General features: G+C 44.9%; 1 protein-coding gene across 1 annotated transcript in view; it reads right to left on the bottom strand.

Annotated features, from left to right (window-relative positions):
- The window catches only part of VPS16 (VPS16 core subunit of CORVET and HOPS complexes), a 160,589-nt gene that overhangs the window by 119,891 nt on the left and 21,878 nt on the right, over positions 1-18,820 (bottom strand). Inside the window, exons 7-8 of the mRNA XM_082261094.1 lie at positions 18,466-18,588; positions 14,035-14,090 (exon numbers count right to left, since the gene is read on the bottom strand). Coding sequence (XP_082117220.1) covers positions 14,035-14,090; positions 18,466-18,588 — 179 coding nt within the window. The remainder of the gene's footprint in view (positions 1-14,034; positions 14,091-18,465; positions 18,589-18,820) is intronic.

Here is an 18,820-nt window from a genome sequence, read left to right as displayed (position 1 = left end):
TTAAATAGCATTTTTTGGTTTGTGACGCTCACATGCAGTAAAGTTCCGTTGTAAAGTGAATCCGTCACCAGAGAAAAATGGAGGCTGTCAAAGCAACGTCACATTCTGCAAATGCTAGTTACTTGGCTGTCATGTTTATCCTCCTGCTTTAATACATGGTATCCTTTATCTGGGACAGCATATACATAGGAAACATATACATCATCTTATCATTGTGACAGCCAGACAACCTGCATCTTCAGGAGTGGATTGGGGATGACAGTCTCCATGCATCTCTATGGATAGGTTTGCTTTAAAGAGACGATAACATTTTGTACATTAAAAAATATATATAATCATGTTGGGGGGACCATGTGACTGGGGGGGGTAGGGGCTACTGCCTACCCTGGAGTTGTGTTTGAAATAACTAGAAATGCGCAGGAAATCCACCATACAGAGTTTATTGACAAGTAATAAAGATCAGTCTCAGGCAATCACTCTCAGCTGAGTCCAATGAGAGATGAAAATGAGGGTCTCATGGCGTTCTATTACACTTCATAGACCAAAGACTGCGACTTCTCTGTCCGCCCATATAACAAATGTAAAAAATGTGGCAACAATCAAAAAAAAGAAAAAAAAGGGCATTTTACTAACTTTTGCACCTGCAACCACATCACTGCCTCAGTGTGCAGAGCGTCGCTCGCCTCCGGGATGTCATGCCGCTCACAGACACTCTGGACTGGAGCGCAGCGGGGGCCGGGGGCGGGGCAGTGCAGCCTGCAGCGGCCCCAATCAATGTAGCGGCCCGGCCGGAATGCAAGCAGGGGGGCGTGTGACGTCACGTGTGACGCGTCGACACCTTTCACGCACGTTGACGAATTTTTGTAGTCGACGTAGTCGACTACGTTGACGAGTCGTGACAGCCCTACTTTGTACATTCAATGAATAGAAAAATGTTCAAAAATTTCTCATGCTTTTGACATTCAATTTTAAAATGAAAATAATTTCAGAAAAAAAACACATACAGGGGTTGATTTAATAAAACTAAAGAGTGCAAAATCTGGTACAGCTTTTCATGGTAGCCAATCAGCTTCTAGCTTCAGCTTGCTCAATTAAGCTTTAACAATAAAACCTGGCAACTGATTGGCTTCTATAGCTGCACCAGATGTTGCACTCTTCAGGTTTAGTAAATCAAACCCACACTGTCCACAAATTAGTTTGATCGAGAAAAGCTGTCCATCCTGCTCCTTCAAATTTTCCTGTCACTGTGGTTGAAAATGAAAGTTGATTTGACCCCACTAATGACTAGAAAATTGAACGAAGGTTCTTAAAACGATAATTTTCGATCAAAAATCTATATGTGTATAGCATTAGGGTGGTGCTGGGAATACATTTTGTGCATTCATTATTTGAGTTTTCCTGCAGATGGCTTATTTAAAATTTGAGAATTTTTTTTATCATTATAATAGGAGTTTGAGGCCATCCATATTAATATTGGATAGCTCGTTTAACTAGTTTGTCATTCTTCATAAGGGTAATTGTCACTTTGAAATACCTTTTGATTTTAACACTTCCCATTGTTAAACTCTACTTCTAAAAATGTTAGTTGCCTGAATGTCATGCTGAACCTCTTCCTTCATACTTTGGGGTCACTAACCCAAAGCAAACATGGACTTTTTCGACATTTCTAAACCAAACTCTTGTTTTGGGTCACTGGCACAACCATCAAAACCATTTGGTCAGCAAAAAGGCAAGCAACTAGCAATTTTAAAGGAAAGTCAACAATGGCAGCCCCATGTTTCTCTGTTTCTCTCATGACAGGTTTACCTCAAAGTGACCTTTAAAGTGTTACTAAACCCACAGTAATGAAAGTCGTAAGAGGACGCTTCACCATACTCTACAGATGAGCTTTGATTTTATTCATATCATGCAAGTTGCCAATTGTCTACACGGTTATCCCTTTGAACTAAACCTATTACACTTAGAGGCACTTTTCTGTTTTTGTTCACCAGTACTCATGTCATTGGACCCCATTCAAATGCCCAATACCTATCCTAGCCAAATTTAAAGAAACAGGCCTGGAGTAAGCTCCCAATAATTGTGATGGGAACAGTAAACATGGTAACCATGATTTGAATACCCCAATAATTGTACATTTTACACAATTCCCAGGTATAGATAGCTGGTCGTTGGTTAAAACAAAGAAACGTAATAAGTGGCCTTATCTGTTAAGGTGGGCAGGCGCACACTATACTTCAAGAAAGAAAGAAAGGAAAAGGAGGCGCAAACACCTACTGCATTATACTTCAAACTGTACAATACTCAATTGGAGACAGAGCTCTAGCAGCCCCTAACCCATAATTAGACTTTCTAGCTGCCCAATTGCAATACATGTCTGGATGGGGAAAAGCGCAGTATTAAAAAACCAATTCAGGCACTCCTGGTACTGCTTACTTTCAACTTCCCCTCAGATACATTCTCTGGAGGCTGGGCTTTTTGAAGATCTCCTCAGACCCCCAGAATAAGGTATGGGGAACTATGAAAAACTGCTGGGCCTAAGTCATGTATACTTGCTATGTGGAAAAAGACTGGACAGCCTACCATGGAGTTAAGGTATGTCAGAGTGACTGATATAAAGTTAATGGTGCAACAGCAGGATTAAAAGAACACTCAGAAAAAACACTTCAGAATTTGCACCCCTTGGTTCCTGTAATAAGATCTATTGACTGATAAGATTGGACTTAGCGGAGCTACTAAAGAGAGGAGAGCTGTGGGCTTTTTACATCCATGCCGATTACCTAATCTGTCATCTCCCCCATCCTCCTCTCACCCTTTACTTTTTCTCATTTACTTTCCAGGTGCCCTCTTCCCCCCCCCCCCCCCCCCACCTTGTGTTCTTAAACAAATTCCCTGCTCTGCTTACCCTTCTTTTACCCAGAAAACTGTACCTCGCTTACCCAGAAAATGTGAGATGTAACCACAGTCCCTAACATGTAATTTATATACAGTGCAGTGAAATGTCCTGAGAACGACCTATGCTCACTTACACACTCTCACTATGTATACTAGGTTTATTTGAAAATAATTTTTTTTTCCGGCTTTACTGAAATACGACTTTATCTGACTGTTGTACTCTGTTTGTGCCTTACATAATTTATTTAATATTTAAAATTCAAATATTTAATACTTTAAACATTGTAATTACAATGGTTCAACTTGATAAAAGAATTTATAAATATTGAGTAGCCTTAATAAACACTACATTCTGTGACAGCCATGCCAAACCTCCAGTACCCTTTATTACAGACAGGCTGTTTCTGTACTAGACACTGCTTTTGATCACCTTAATATCTTACTAAGAGTGTTGTTTGTCACTTTAAACAAGTTTTTAGCAGGCTTTGAGTATGTTTTAGCACTGCTTGAAGCTTCCTGAAAACCAGCTGAAACTTTATTTAAAGGGATATAAAGAATTCCCATTAAGATCACCCCTTGGCTGGAAAATGATGGGTGTTTTAAGGGTTTAAAGAAAGCTGGTTGAAATTTCTTGAAAACGTAGTATATGTTCACTGTACAAACCTGCGCTTCAGAACAGCTGTGCAAGCTGAAGCCTGTGAGGACTAATGCATTTTCAGGAAATGTTGTTTTACGACGTTCCACTTGATATTTCATTTTTCCCTCCCTGATTAGCAATAGTGAGCGACATTGATGCTGTGGTAAAATAATTTGTAGTAAATTGATGTGAGGTAAACTTTTTATGATATCTGTACACCTAAGGAATGAATTTGTTACGGTTACGCAGGGACAAGTGCACAGGCTCTGCGCCCATGTTCATGGTCTGCCTGCATGCTGCACCTGGCATCTCAAGCCGCACAAACACACGGCCTAGTCACGGTCTACAGGCCTCATTGCTTTTGTGAATGAGGCCTAACAAATAAATAGAGGGATGTTTATAAAGGAGTAAATTTGCCATTCAGAAAACATACACAGCAGGTGAATCTTCCAGGTGAATGTGTGCTTGATATTCAAAAACCCTGCGTTATAGGCTTGTACCTTCAGGTAATTACATACTGGCAAGCAGTGTTATTTTCGTTGACGAAATTAAAGGGTCCACTTTCATGGGGAAAAAAATATTAAATAAAGAAAAAATATTATAGCGTATACAATTGCGACACAAGTCATTTTGTAATGAAATGTTATTAAACAATAAACATTACCTTGGATGGTTGTTGTAGTAATTGCTAAGTTATATTACTCAGAGGTTAAACATATGGTCTGGTCATTACTCCTGGGTGGTATTGCACTAGGGGGGAGTGGGATCTAGTTTTTGTATTGTTTTGTATCCTTACTGGTAGAACCAGTAATTGTGTTTTGTGTGATGTCTGTCGGGTACTTGATTCCCGACAATAAAAATAAAAAACATTACCTTTATTTTTCAATCTGAAGTTCTGTAATTTTCAGAAAATTCAATGCAATATGGCTGCCTGGAGGTGTTCTGTATACAAAATGTGTACAGAATGCCCACCAGAAACATAATTTCCTGCTTGTGTGATTTGCTCACTGATTTTCCCAGAGGTCTTTCCTAAGATAAGAGTCAGATTTCAGGCATCCCCTGCAACAAAAATGCCATTTTTGGTGAGATACTCCCAATAGGAAATCACGGCTAAAGGGATGCAGGCCCAGCAGCTTTACTCTTTAGTGCCCTGCAGGTGATGCAGCTGTTTGATAATTATGAAACGACTCCCATTAGATTAAGGCCTCTTTCACACGGGCGTTCAGTTTTTTTTGCCCGATCAGGTCCTTTTTTTTTTTTGAAACGGACACGGATGACACTTGTGTCATCTGTCCCGTTTGTCCGTTTTTCAACCCATCCGTTTGCGGATGAAAAACGGACATAATGTATCTCTATGTAAATATGGATGTCAGCGGATGACACCACTGACATCCGTCTTTGCGTTCGTTCTGTTTTTTGAACGGAAGAAAAACGGAATTTTTGTAAAATCTTACCTGTAAAATTCCTTTCTCTGAGTCCTCCGACAGTCGCCGCCCCTTCATATTCATCACCAATGGGTTATGTCCTCTTATCCGTAGGAGTAGCTAGGCAATAGAATATGTTAGTACAAAAGACTTTTAACATATCCCCACCCCCAGGGGGTGGTCCCCTCAGTACATAACCCTCCACTTCCTGTAACCAAACCAGTTTCAGTGAAATAGCAGTAGAGAGTACATGAAAAACCCCAAAAGAGGGGCGGGGGCGGCGACTGTCGGAGGACTCAGAGAAAGGAATTTTACAGGTAAGATTTTACAAAAATTCCGTTTTCTCTTACGTCCTCCGACAGTCGCCGCCCCTTCATATTCATCACCAATGGGATGTCCCCAAGCAGTGTAAACATGAGGGGTGGGAAGAACGCAGCCGCGCCCAAGGCAACGCCGTCTCCCCATCAGAGAAAGGAACCTTACCAAAGGAAGGAACCCAGTTGGGCATAAGAACAAAACACTCGCTCAACAGGAGCAAGAAAACCCAGGGAAAAAACAAATGTCCCAAACAGTCAAAGAACCCGTAACAAGGGCTCTAGGGAACTGCCGCACCGAGAACCTTGCGGCCAAAGGAAGCATCAGCCGATGCCTTAACATCTACCCTGTAGAATTTTGTGAAAGTGTGAACGGTCGACCAAGTCGCCGCCTTACACACCTGGGCCACAGAGGCCCCATGACGCCAGGCCCAAGACGTACTCAGAGATCTGGTAGAGTGCGCCTCCACAGGTACAGGGGGAACTTTCCCCTTCAAGGCATAGGCCTGAGCAATGGTCTGTCTGATCCATTTGGCGATGGTAGAAGCCGACGCCGCCATGCCCTTCCGAGGACCTGCCGGAAGAACAAACAAGGCATCCGACTTGCGAAAAGACTCAGTCGATTTCAAGTAGACTCTAATCGCCCGGACAACATCCAAGGAGTGAAGCAGCACCTCCGTCGGATGCTTAGGCTTCGCGCAGAGCGAAGGTAGGACAATGTCCTCATTGAGATGAAAGTCCAAAACCCTTTTTGGAAGAAAAGAAAGGGTAGGTCGCAAGACCACCTTGTCCAAATGCACAACCAGATACGGAGACTTGCAGGACAAGGCTGCCAGCTCCGACACTCGACGAGCCGAGGTGATAGCCACCAAAAAGGCGACCCTCTTGGATAACAAAGACAGCGAGATTTCCCTGATCCTTTCAAAAGGAGCACGCTGCAATACAGACAGGACTAGATTCAAGTCCCAAGGGGGCAGAGGGTCCCTCCTAGGAGGGATCAGATGACGTACCCCCTGCACAAAAGTGCTAACCAAAGCGTTAGATGCCACAGGACGTTGAAACAGAACGGCCAAAGCGGACACCTGACCCTTGATCGTAGCCAGCGCCAAACGCTGTTCAACACCCGTCTGAAGGAAGGGCAACACCCTAGACACTGATTAAGTGGTAGGAGAGAAACCCCTGGATTCGCACCAGGCAAAACATGCCTTCCAAGTACGGTAGTAAACCTTCCCCGAGGAAGACCTCCTCGCAGTGATCAAGGTGTGAATGACCTCAGGGGAAAGACCCCTGGTCTTCAGGACCTCGGTTTCAACAGCCAGGCCGTCAAAGCCAGCGACTGTAATGCAGGATGGAAGATCGGTCCTTGCGACAGAAGATCTTCTCGAAGAGGCAGACGCCACGGGACGTCGATTGCCAGATTTACGAGGTCTGCGTACAAGGACCGGCAAGGCCAGTCCGGTGCCACAAGAATCACCGCAGTTGGTTCCGAGTGCAACCTGCGAAGGAACCTGGACAGTAATTGAACCGGTGGAAACGCATACATCAGTCGGTACTGATGCCACGGGGCAACCAACGCGTCCGACGCGTCTGCCCGAGGATCGCGCGTCCTTGCCACGAACCGTGGAACTTTGTTGTGCAGACGAGATGCGAACAGGTCTACCTCCGGAAGACCCCACTTCGCGCACAACATCTGGAAGACATCCGGGTGAAGGAACCATTCCCCCTGGACCAGGGTCTGGCGGCTCAGATAATCCGCCTGCCAATATTCCACTCCCGGAATGTGAACAGCTGATATTGTCGGGACATGCGTCACGGCCCAAGACAGAATCGCGGCCACTTCTCGAGCCGCCTGGGCACTCCTGGAGCCCCCTTGGTGATTGATGTAAGCCACCGCCGTGGCATTGTCCGCCTGCACCCTGACCGGACAGCCGTGAAGACTGTCCGTCCCACGACGAAGACAGAGGAGTACCGCTCGCAGTACCAGAACGTTGATCGGAAGGGAGGATTCCTCCTGCGACCAAACACCCTGGGCGGACAGAACGCCCAGAACACCACCCCAGCCCGACAGGCTGGCGTCCGTGGTGATCACCGTCCACGAAAGGGGACGAAAAGACTTGCCCCCCGACACTGAGGGGGACCGAAGCCACCACAGAAGATCCCTTCTGGTCTGAGAACGCAAGGATATCTGAAGATCCAGAGAGTGCGGTCGCCCGTCCCACTTGGACAATATCTCCGCTTGGAGACCCCGAGTGTGAAACTGAGCGAAGGGAATCGCCTCGAAAACCGAGACCATCAATCCCAGACACCGCATGCACGTCCGAATGGACGAGAACTGATTGTCCCTGAGGGACCTGACTCCCTCCCGAAGAGCCCTGAGTTTGTCGTCCGGTAGGAAGACCTTCGCCTGGACAGAGTCCAGAAGCATTCCCAGATACGGGAGGCGGACCGACGGGCACAATGTTGATTTTTGGGAAATTGATCGTCCAACCAAACTCTTGCAGAGTCTGCAACGTGACGGACAGATCCTTCACCAGACCTTGGTTGGTCGCAGACCGAACCAAAATATCGTCCAGACATCCCAGGACCGATATGCCCTGGGCTCTCAACAAGGCCAGAACCGGTGCCAGCACTTTGGTGAACACCCTCGGAGCCGAGGCGAGACCGAAAGGCAAAGCCACAAATTGGTAATGATCCTCCGCTATGGCGAATCGAAGGTACCTCTGGTGACCCTCGAAAATGGGGATGTGAAGATACGCATCCTTCAAGTCGATGGAAGCCATGAATTCCCCCGGAACCAGGGCAGCCACCACCGACCGCAGGGATTCCATGCGGAACTTGCGCACCCGCACAAAGCAGTTCAGCGCCTTCAAGTCCAGAATCGGACGTACCTTGCCCTCTTTCCTGGGCACGGTGAACAGATTGGAATAGAACCCCCGAAATCTGTCCCGATGAGGTACCGGGACCACCACACCCTGAGCCCTCAGGTCCTGCACCGCTAGGCGCAGGACCCGCAAACGCTCCGGGGATAACAGAAGATTTGAGGGAAAAAATCTGCTCATCGGCCGAGAGAGAAACTCGATCTTGTAGCCAGATCGAACGAGTTCCTGAACCCACCTGTCCCGAACCCGGGACAGCCATGGCCGAGAGAAAACCGAGCAAGCGTCCCCCCACCCCAGACTCGGGTGAGGGCGCCCCTTCAGGCCGCACTGTTGTGGGCCGCAGAACCGGATTGGCCGGACTTTTGCTTACCTGCCCACGGCTCCTTCTTACCAGGAGCCGCCTTGGGCTTGTGGGATTGAGGCAAGAGCGTGCTCTTACCACCCGTGACTCACTTAATTAGTGCATCTAAGGATTCGCCAAAAAGGCGAGAACCATCATAAGGCAGATTGGCCAAGGTCTCACGGGAAGATTGATCCACAGACCAACACTTCAACCAAACCAGGCGGCGATTTAACACCGCCACACTGTGTACACGTGCAGCCAACGGAACCATATCCAGGTCCGCATCACACAAGTACATGACACCCTGGTGGATTTTATCCACCATATCCAAAGTCGCCTGGGAGGCAGAATCAGCCACCAGGACCCGCCTAAGCACCTGCGTCCAGCTCGCGACCGCCTGGGTCGCCATAAGAGAAGCGAATAAAGCTTTTAACATAGGACCCATAATAGAATAGGTGTGACGGGCAAGAGATTCCATTCTCTTGTCCGTGGCATCCCGGAACACCGGGGTGTCTTCAGCCGGAATCGCAGTGGATTTGTTTAAAACAGCTATCGCATGATCCACCGGCGGTGGAATACACCAGCGCTCATCAGTAGCAGGCGTAAAGGGATAGCGTAGCTTAAAACTACTAGGTACAGCAAATGGCTTGCGTATATTACGCCACTGTTCTTTTACAGCGTTTTGAATCAGCAGTGCAGGGGTACACCTGCGACGTTTTGCGCCTTTTCTGCGTCCCATCAGCCGCCAAGGCAGCTGGAGGACATGATTCCTCCTCTAACCGCAGTGTTTGCTTGATAGAAGCAACCAATTCATCCATGAGTGCAAGCTCTTCAGACGAGCCAGGGGGAGAATTATCAACCCCCTCCACCTCAGCCTCCATATCTGACCCGACAAGGTCCAGGGAGGAACGGGACCCCGAAAAGGAGACCCCAGCCACAGCAGCCCCAGTACCATCACCCTCTGAATCAGAGGAAACTGAAACAATGGGCCTTTGTGGATTGAGCAGCCACCAGCATTTGCACCTGAGTCGCAAGGCTAGCCACAATCGCAGCCAAATCCCCCCCATGGGGGGAGAGTACAGACCCCTGGCTCCCCACTAAAGTTGTAGGAAATTTGTTTTCCTGAGAATCCATGCCCCTGTAGCAGTAAAATAAATGGGTGACCGCCCCTTTAAGAGAGCGCTGCGATCGTAGCCCACTGCACACAAACACCCCACACAAGGGACCCCCACAGGGACAATTAAACCAAGGCAGGATACAGGGAATAGAGGGAAATGAACCTGGATATCGCTGCTGCTGCTGCCTGCGGTGCTCCTGAATGCTGGTATACAGGGCGCTCCATTAAAGCCTATGGAGGCTACAAGAAAATGGCCGCCATGCATGTAAAACATGCGGCCGGAGCGATCGCAGCCAAAATGGCGCCGTTTGGCGCCGAAACTGCCGCTCCCACACCCCATGAGGGTGAAGTAAAAGAAACATCCTAATTGCCCAGCAAAAGGAAACATGTTAAACTGCCGCAGCGGCGCTGTAATGTGCCCCAAGCATGAGAAAACTCAAGCCCCACAGCACACAGCCGTTCACATACAAACTGACACAGAGTGCAGCACAACCCCCCCCTCCTGCAGCCCACAGCATGCAACATGAGGGATAGGGAGACAGTAATATTGTGAACACAGGGTAAGGTAACACAGTCCCAGACTGACACCCCCCAGACAGACAGGTCCCCACATACATACACTTACCTCTAACATGGCGTGGGGAACCCGCACAGGCGAACAAACCGCTGAACATAAGGCAGGGAGAGTCGCATCCAGGACGCATCAGGAGGTGGGTTGAGAAACCGCACAGCGTCCGGTGAGGTAGCCACCTCACCTGGCATCCCTGCACGACACAGGGATGGGTCGTTCAGAAAACCCAGGAGCGATACCTGACTGAACGCTCGATGGCGGGCTGAGAAACCACTGACCCACAACCTGCGACCAGGGAGGTCAGCCCGAGACACAGCCCGCATGATCCTCTTCTTCCGAAGAACTAACTAACGCTGATAAAATAACAGCTAACAAGAAAGAGAGAGAAAAAACTCAAATAAAATCCAAAGAAAGGAAAGAGAGCTGGGACAAGGTGTCCCAGCACAGAAACATCCAGCCACTCCTAACAGCTAGACAAATGAAACTGGTTTGGTTACAGGAAGTGGAGGGTTATGTACTGAGGGGACCACCCCCTGGGGGTGGGGATATGTTAAAAGTCTTTTGTACTAACATATTCTATTGCCTAGCTACTCCTACGGATAAGAGGACATAACCCATTGGTGATGAATATGAAGGGGCGGCGACTGTCGGAGGACGTAAGAGAAAAATAGGTTTCTCTTCCGTTCCAAAAAACTGAACTGAACGGAAAGGACGAAAAACGGATGTCAGCGGATGATCATCCACTGACATCCGTATTTACATAGAGATACATTATGTCCGTTTTTCATCCGCAAACGGATGGGATGAAAAACGGACATATGGAACGCCCATGTAAAGAGCCCTTACTTTCCCACGTGGACACAGAAAAACACACAGTGATTTCTTTAGAATAACAAAACGTAGGAATCTGCAACAATATTTGGTAAAATCCCTGCAATGCACATCATCCAGGGGGAATGTGTTTTTCTCAACAAAAGTGGAGTTAGGCACTGACTAAAATACGATTATAACAATTCAAATGACTAAAATACAACTAATATGGCATTTTAGTCAAAAGACTACGATTAGAATTAAATCGAAAATTTGACAACAAAATTAACACTGCACTACCACATAAGAAAACATAGGGGCATCTACTAAAGTGCTGAAAGAAAGAAAAAAAGAAAAAAGGATTTCCTATTTTTTTTCCTTAATATTGGAAATATATTCAGGTAATATGTGCAATGGCATTACAGCCAATAGAATTTACAGTTTTTTTTGGGTTTTATATTTTAAAGCGTAACTGCACTTTTGTTGAGAAAAAAAAAACATTCCCATCTGGGTGATTTATGTACATTGCATGGATTTTAACACATTTCAAGAAGTGTGCTTTAACAGTTTAGAGCCAATAGCTGAGAAGCAGGATAGAAGGTCTGATCTGTATAAAGGCAGACAGGATTAATCGCCCAGAAGTTGGAGTATGTCTGTTGTACCAGGTTCTCCTGGACCACTTTGGTGCAGTGAGAATCACTGGTTTCTTCTCTATTTTGCAAGACAGAATTCACAATAGGGAAAGGCACAGATTAGCCTGAAGCGAGTCCAGGAAATTATCAGAGCATTCAATTCCAGTGCTAGAGAATCCTTGGTCCAGGACACAAATAGGGGTAACTTGTTAAACCCAGAGGCCAGGATATCCACATCAAGAGTCCCCCATCTCTGATATACTAGGCTGAAGATGTTAGGGTGAAGGGCCCAGTCTCCTTGGTCCAGGCTGTGATGACTGAGGCAATCCACCTTACAACTGTCCACTCCTGGGATGTGGATGGCAGAGATGGCTGGACAGTTTCTCCATTCATGGGATGATCATGCTTACTTTCGTCAAGGCTGAATGACTCATGGTACCCCCATGGTGACTGATGTAGGCACAGCCTTGGCGTTGTCTGACTGCACCCTAATCGGGTTTCCCTGAAGAAGGGGGGTCCAGTGTTGAAGAGCTATTTTTATTGCTCTGAGCTCTAAGCTGATTATGGGGAGCTTGCCTTTCTCTGGTGACCATGTTCCATGAACTGTGAGAGACTAGACCGCTCCTCCCCAGTTTGAGAGACTGGCATCTGTTGTTATCTCCTTACAGTAGTATGATAGAAATGACCTCCCTAATGCCAAGACTGTTGTAAATCCACAAGGTTGGGGAGTTCTTTGCTTTGTTGGATAGGAGCATAAGCACATTGAGAGGGGGAGCATTTTTGTTCCATGCCAACAAGATGCAGAGACCGTTGTTAAAAAAGGGTCTTGTTGCAAGGGAAGCGCCTAGGTTCCGCCATTGCTAGCAGTAAGGGTATTCCCCGATGGGGCACTCATGAAGTAGGGTGAGAAAATGGGGTAACTAAGTCCAAGAAAGAATACGCTGTAATCTTTGGTGACTGTCCTGTAGCAAAGTCCTCATTGCAAAATGGTGGGACCTTCGGTGTGACATAACAGTGGTCATCCACCTGAGGCTAAGCTGTAAGTGGTTGAATTTTAGTGCCAAGTTTAAAAAGTTTACACTATATTACTAAATAAGTTTCAAACACAATCCAGGTTTCCTGATATTTTCTCTTTAAATCAATTTTATAGATTTTCATAGAAAAAATATACAAAGACATATTTGCACCATTTTCCTTTTAGATTGGCCAAGGTTTGTAAAATAAATAAATAAAAAAGGTCTAAATTGGGTGCTAACATTAGAGATGGACTAACATGTCCTTAAGCAAGACACATTAGGTGTAGTTAAATGACAATAGGGGGAGTTCAAGTCTGTATGGGTCATACAGATGCATACATTTTAGTTCAATAGGACATGTATTTCCTTATAGTTTTCATGAATAAACACATACTAATCAGGAGACACATTAAATAGTATAACAAAAGTAATAGAGATAGAGATATTTTGTCTCATACTTGCTGTGAGACTAAAGTATCAATCAAAGGATACAGGGTGACCGTGTCTTACCTGTCTGTGCAACTCGTCCATTTATAGGATCTAGACTTCAACCATCTCAGTGAGCATACCCCCAAAGGGGGTCTTCAAGGTCTGGGTTCCATAGGGAGCCTTGGATGTGCATAACACCCTGCGGCTAACTACACGTGTTACACCAAGTGTCAAGATGAATGCCCATGCAGGAGCCAGTACCTAAAGCTATATATATATATATATATATATATATATATATACATATACATATATACATACACACACATTATATTTTTTTTTACCGGTATGAACCCAAATTATTATTACAGGCCATCCCCATGGTATATGGTCCAGCTCCTAAATTATTACTGAGATTACACTGATCCAGATGCACTGCTTCATATTCTGTATTTGAAGACAGTGAAGTGGTGATTAAAAAGTTGACTGAAATAATAATATAGGTAAGCTAAGAGATATTTTCAGTAAGGGAGAAGAGGTCCTTCACCTTGGGACACTAGTAAAAAAACTGAGGACCCACTGTGTGGGGTAGAGTTATATGGGGGATGCCCCGGGATCATGTCTTTAAAGCTTTGCCAGTGTCGAATCATCTTAAGGTGCCAGCCTGTGACCCAGGGTCCATGAATATCAAGCCTGTGTCCTGTACTGTACTATAAGATAGAAAGCTCATATTAGCTTCTCTTCGAAGACTAACTCTACTTTTCTTACCAGACCAGTGGCTGCAGGAGCCTGTGCACTGTACCTGTAATCCACGGATTGCAGCTGCAATGCTTTGCAGGCTCTTATACAAAATAGGAGTACAATTATTATTTTTTTTGCAATAGGTGGACTTAGTCTTTAAATAAGTAGATGACTGTCAGGTATATTATTACACAAAACACACGTTAAATATAAAGAGAGGTGCATTTACCAGACCATTTGCTTGGGTGCCTGCCGAGTGTCTGAAGTAAACTCCCAGAGTTTTTCCTAAAATAAGTAAAAGGGCCTTTGAGTTTGACATTAACAAGACTGAACTCAAAATGCTTCACATACATTTGTTTAAAAAGAGACCTGCACAAATAACATGACTGTTTACACTAGACCAGGGGGTGTCAAACTCAATTTCATTGCGGGCCGCATCAGCATTATGGTTGTCCTCAAAGGGCTGGTTATACCTGTAAGATTAGATGTCCAGAGCCCCCCACGACATGAGATGTCAAGAGCCCCCCACCCTCTCAAGTTAAGAGTAACCCACCCTTCCTTACATCACAATGCATTCCCTTATCTTGCGCTACTGCCAGGAAGAAGATTTGGGTGGATCTGGGAAGAAGAAATTGCAAGGTCTGGAGGAGGGCCAGAAGAGGGCTAGAGTCAGCTTACAGAATGCTGAGACCAGGGGAGGCATAGACAAGATGGTGTTGTGGCTGCACAGGGAGGTGCAGGATCTGTAGGAGGAGTCCTGCCTTCCTCTCTGCTGCAGACTGCCTAGAAGGGGGGGGGGGTGGGTAAAGACAAGCCTTTCTGCAGCAGCACAGAGAAGCACAGGGTCTGGCAAAGGAGTTCTGTCCTCTCTGCTGCCGACAACAAGGGAGACAAGGTGGGGACAGAGACAAGGGGGTTCCGCAGCTGCAGGAGAGGTGCGAGGGCTACATGAAATGGCCTGGGGGGGGCGCATTCAGCCCGCGGACCTTGTGTTTGATACCTGTGCACTAGACGGCAGGTGACATAATATTTTGCACAATTTTATTACCAACGCATACATCATTAGCTATGCCCGAAACAGTTATAGGCACAGCCTGAAGGGGTTGAAGAGCAAGAAGGGTTATGGGGCAAAGTTTGCCCAGAACAGTTAAGGGAAGGTCTGCATGAAAATGATTTAGGGCCAGTTCACACCACAAGCAGTCCAGTGCGTTTTATTTCTGCATCAAAAACATATGCAAAGTAGGTTATAAGGTTTCCAATGGCATAGTTCACATCAGTGCTTGCAGTTCCAGTACATTCCAGTTCCAGAAAAAAAAAAAAATAGAACATGCTGCATTTTTGCTCCACTGGACTGTACTGGAACGCATCAAAAAAAGCAATGGGACACACCTAAACGCACTGGAACACACGTCCTTTTTAAGGTTTGAAAAAAGAGGGGGAAAAATGCACTGGACTTCATCAAAAACACACCAAAAACGCAACAAAAATGCACATGCAGAAAAGCATCTGGAATGCATCCGGACTGCGTTTCTATGGTGTGAACTGGCCCTCAAGGGTAAGATCTGCGCAAAACTCTTGTGCCACTACATGGTACCTGGTAAATTCAAATGCATATTTGACGTGTGCTGCAATATTTCTACTGAACTTCATAAAATAGAAGGTAAAGAAGAAGATTGTCTTGTTTCTTGTGCACAAAGATTCTTGCCTAGAAGATATGTGTGCTCCCTTCTTCTTTATTCACTTGAATAGCAAGCTAAATATAACCCTGATTACCAGGCCATTTGTCAGTTTTCAGGGCTGTGATAGTTTGGCAATTACGTTACTCAGGCACACAATAGTTTACTCAAATACATTTTTTGAGCCAAATAGAGCTATCCTCTGGTGGTATTATAACCACAATTTTTTATTTTTTACTATATAAAAGGAGAAAAATGCCATGTCAGTATGAACACTCCAAAAATTATCTCTTTATGGAAAATAGGCACCCCAAGGTGTCCATATTTTGCCACAATTTTATAGAAATGCATTATGCTGGCCATACACTATACCAAAAATCTGCCGCAATTTGGTCATTTGGACAGTTCGTTTGTTTTTCGGACAGTTAATGGGCACAAATCGGTAATCGGCTGTGACGCTTTTGAACCGAAAAAAAGGAAGGACACGTTTGGAAGTTTTCTGCCGAACGAACGATAAATTGAAAGGTTAATGTGTTTCTCGTCCAAACTGATTGCACTTGGTATATGTGAAAAAACAAACAAAAAACGGATTAATTTATGTTCATTGAATGATGTAATCGGTGATTACATGATGGCACGATCGTTTACTCTCACGACCGAGTGTTCATTTTTAAAACGAGTTTAAACGATTTTTCGTATAGTGTATGGCCAGCATTAGATATAGGAGCAGCATAAGCCATACACAGGAAATGAAGGGGTTAAAGTGGTTATAAAGTGTAAAAAAAAGTAAAGGAGGGTTAAAACTCTTGTCAGATTTGTTTTTTCTTTCGCCATTTCTGTTCCATTGCAGACATTTCCCTTAATTTCCTGTCTCATAGCCAAACAGGAAGTGAGAGGAAATTCCTGCAAATTAAAGGAATTTCTTGAGGACCTCTAGGTCACCAGAACTAGTGTCCACATTGGAAGATTTCCCTTCTATTACTTTTCTGGGGACAACCCAAAATTTGAGGTTTTCTTTTACTTCCACTTTTATTGATAATGGTAAACAGGACAAACAGAGGGTGAATCTCCTTACCGGGGGCACAGACAGCAATAAAACTGACAGGGCTTCTAATACCTCCCCACTCTGTCCAAAACTAAAAAAAAAAAGTTTGCCTTTAGTTAAACTTGAATGCATTTTTTGCATTAAGGTAAGAAATGTTTGGACATCAGTATCCCCTTCATCCCCAGTTCCCCCCACCCTATTGGCCCCCAATGCTTTCAATCAAAGCCAGTGACAAAGGAGTGGGTAGCAAGTGCCCCCATAGAGAGCGCCTTTCTGTGGGGGAACTCGCCAGAGAGGAGGAGCCAGGAGTGCTGGTAGGGGGACTCAAGAAAAGGAGGTACGGGGCCTCTCTCTGTGCGATTCCATTGCAGAGAACAGGTAAGTATATATTTTTTTTTTATTAAAAAAAAACACAACAAAAAAAACAAGCATTTACAATCACTTTAACAACTTGACCTCCAGAAGACTTACCCCCCCCCCCCCTTCATGACCAAGCCATTAAAGCTTGTACCTCATAAAATGCAAGGGAGGGAAAATACTCTGCAATCTCTGCTATTGAGAGTCCTTTATACCTTCAGATAGCCTTATAGTAAAGAGGTTCCACTTCTGCTGAACAGGATCGGGGGGCAGAGAGGACGCCTCAGAAAACCAAAGATTCTAGAAGTGCTGAGAGTTTTCAAAGGACTATAAACATAGTTGCAGAGAACTCTTTTTTTGTCGGACAGGCCACATGTTGCGTGCCTGAAAGTGAGCCAGAGTTAGATAATGGGAGCAGTGTCATAATAGGACATTGCTCTGGGACAATGGAACAGCTATTATCGCCTCATGTGGAGGATACAGTTTCCTGTAGGCTGTCTGCAGAACACATACAGCTCTATTGTCTCAGCTCCCTTTTGGATGTTATTCGCAATTGCCAAGTAAGGGGATCTCCTGTAGGATGTGTTGATGATTATGAAGTGCAGAATAGATGGGGTGCATGTCCAGATATAGGAGCCACTATAAAGCAAGCACTGACTGTGTTCCTGTGGCAGTGTCTTTGTAAAAGATGGCAGCAGGAGCGCAGCAACGTGCAATGTGTATTTTGGGTGAAAAAAAAAAAAAGGGGGGGGGGAGCAGGGAATCATCTGGTAGGTGCGAAGCAGTTACCTTATCTTCCAGTAGGGGGGAAAAAAAACTGAAAGTTTAAATTGCTTGTGCCAAGAAATGATAAAAAAAAAAAAAAAATTACAGGGGCTACTACAATAAAGTGAATAACACCCAAATCCCCTGCCTATAAAACTGTATATTGTGCTACACAATGCAGGATATGTTAGTAAAAAGAAAGGAACCAGTGTAAATATATAAGTAAACCTTGTCTTACCTTCTTGAGAAGCTGGGCCTACTAGAGGTCCAAGCTTCATCTGTTATGGTGGACATAGCCCTAAAGCGGTCCTGGTCTGGGAACCATATAAATAGACCATGATCTGTCGAGCCCTCTTAGATGAACTACCCACACTGAACTACCGTAGCACCTAATGTAGAATCCAGTGCCCAAAGTAAACACTACAGGCCATCCCCATAAGATGGTTCCCATTATCATTTAGCCCACTTCCTGAGAGCCCAGGGCATCAAGGGCCCACTCTTTCTTTGGACTCGTGTGAGAATGTATAGGGCTCCTCTCTTCAGCATTTATGATCTGTCCACCACTGTAGTAATAGAGGGTCAAAAAGGACCTGTAATGTTACCGGGTCAAAAGAGACATCTGAAATAAGGTATGTATGCGCATTTAAAAAAAATAAAACGGTGCAGGGGTGCTCCAACAGGATAGCTAGAGGTGTAAAAGTTGGGCACAGGCAACCCAAACCTAGGAGTATGGCTTTAATCATTTACCACACAACAGAAAACTCTTTCATGATATAAAGAACATTACTATATTTATTTTTACAAATACTTTGCTCACCTTGAGTGAAGACATTCCCATCCAAATGTATCCACTGTCTGTAAAGACTGCAAGATACTTATGATGAAAAGAAACAGAAAAATGAAGATATGCTCCACACATTGGGCTTATTCCAGGCAGAGTCTGTTAAAAAAAAAAAAAAAAGAAAAAGTTACCTGCCTGCACCTTCCTTTTCAATGCCATGTATTAGCATTAGCATACATTTAGGGCCTATTAATTAAAAAAAAAAAAAAACAGTGGCCTGCTGCAATTTATGAACACAAACAACTAATTTGTGACACATTTAAAATGCCTGCTAGCTGTTGTACTAAAATGTGGCAGAATGTGGCATATTTTTGGGAAAATGGCAAACACA

This window comes from Pelophylax lessonae (assembly GCF_965119305.1).
Source record: "Pelophylax lessonae genome assembly, chromosome: 6".
NCBI classification, from domain to species: Eukaryota; Metazoa; Chordata; class Amphibia; order Anura; family Ranidae; genus Pelophylax; species Pelophylax lessonae.
Note: the sequence above shows the minus strand (reverse complement) of the source record. Positions and strands in the feature narration are given on the sequence as shown.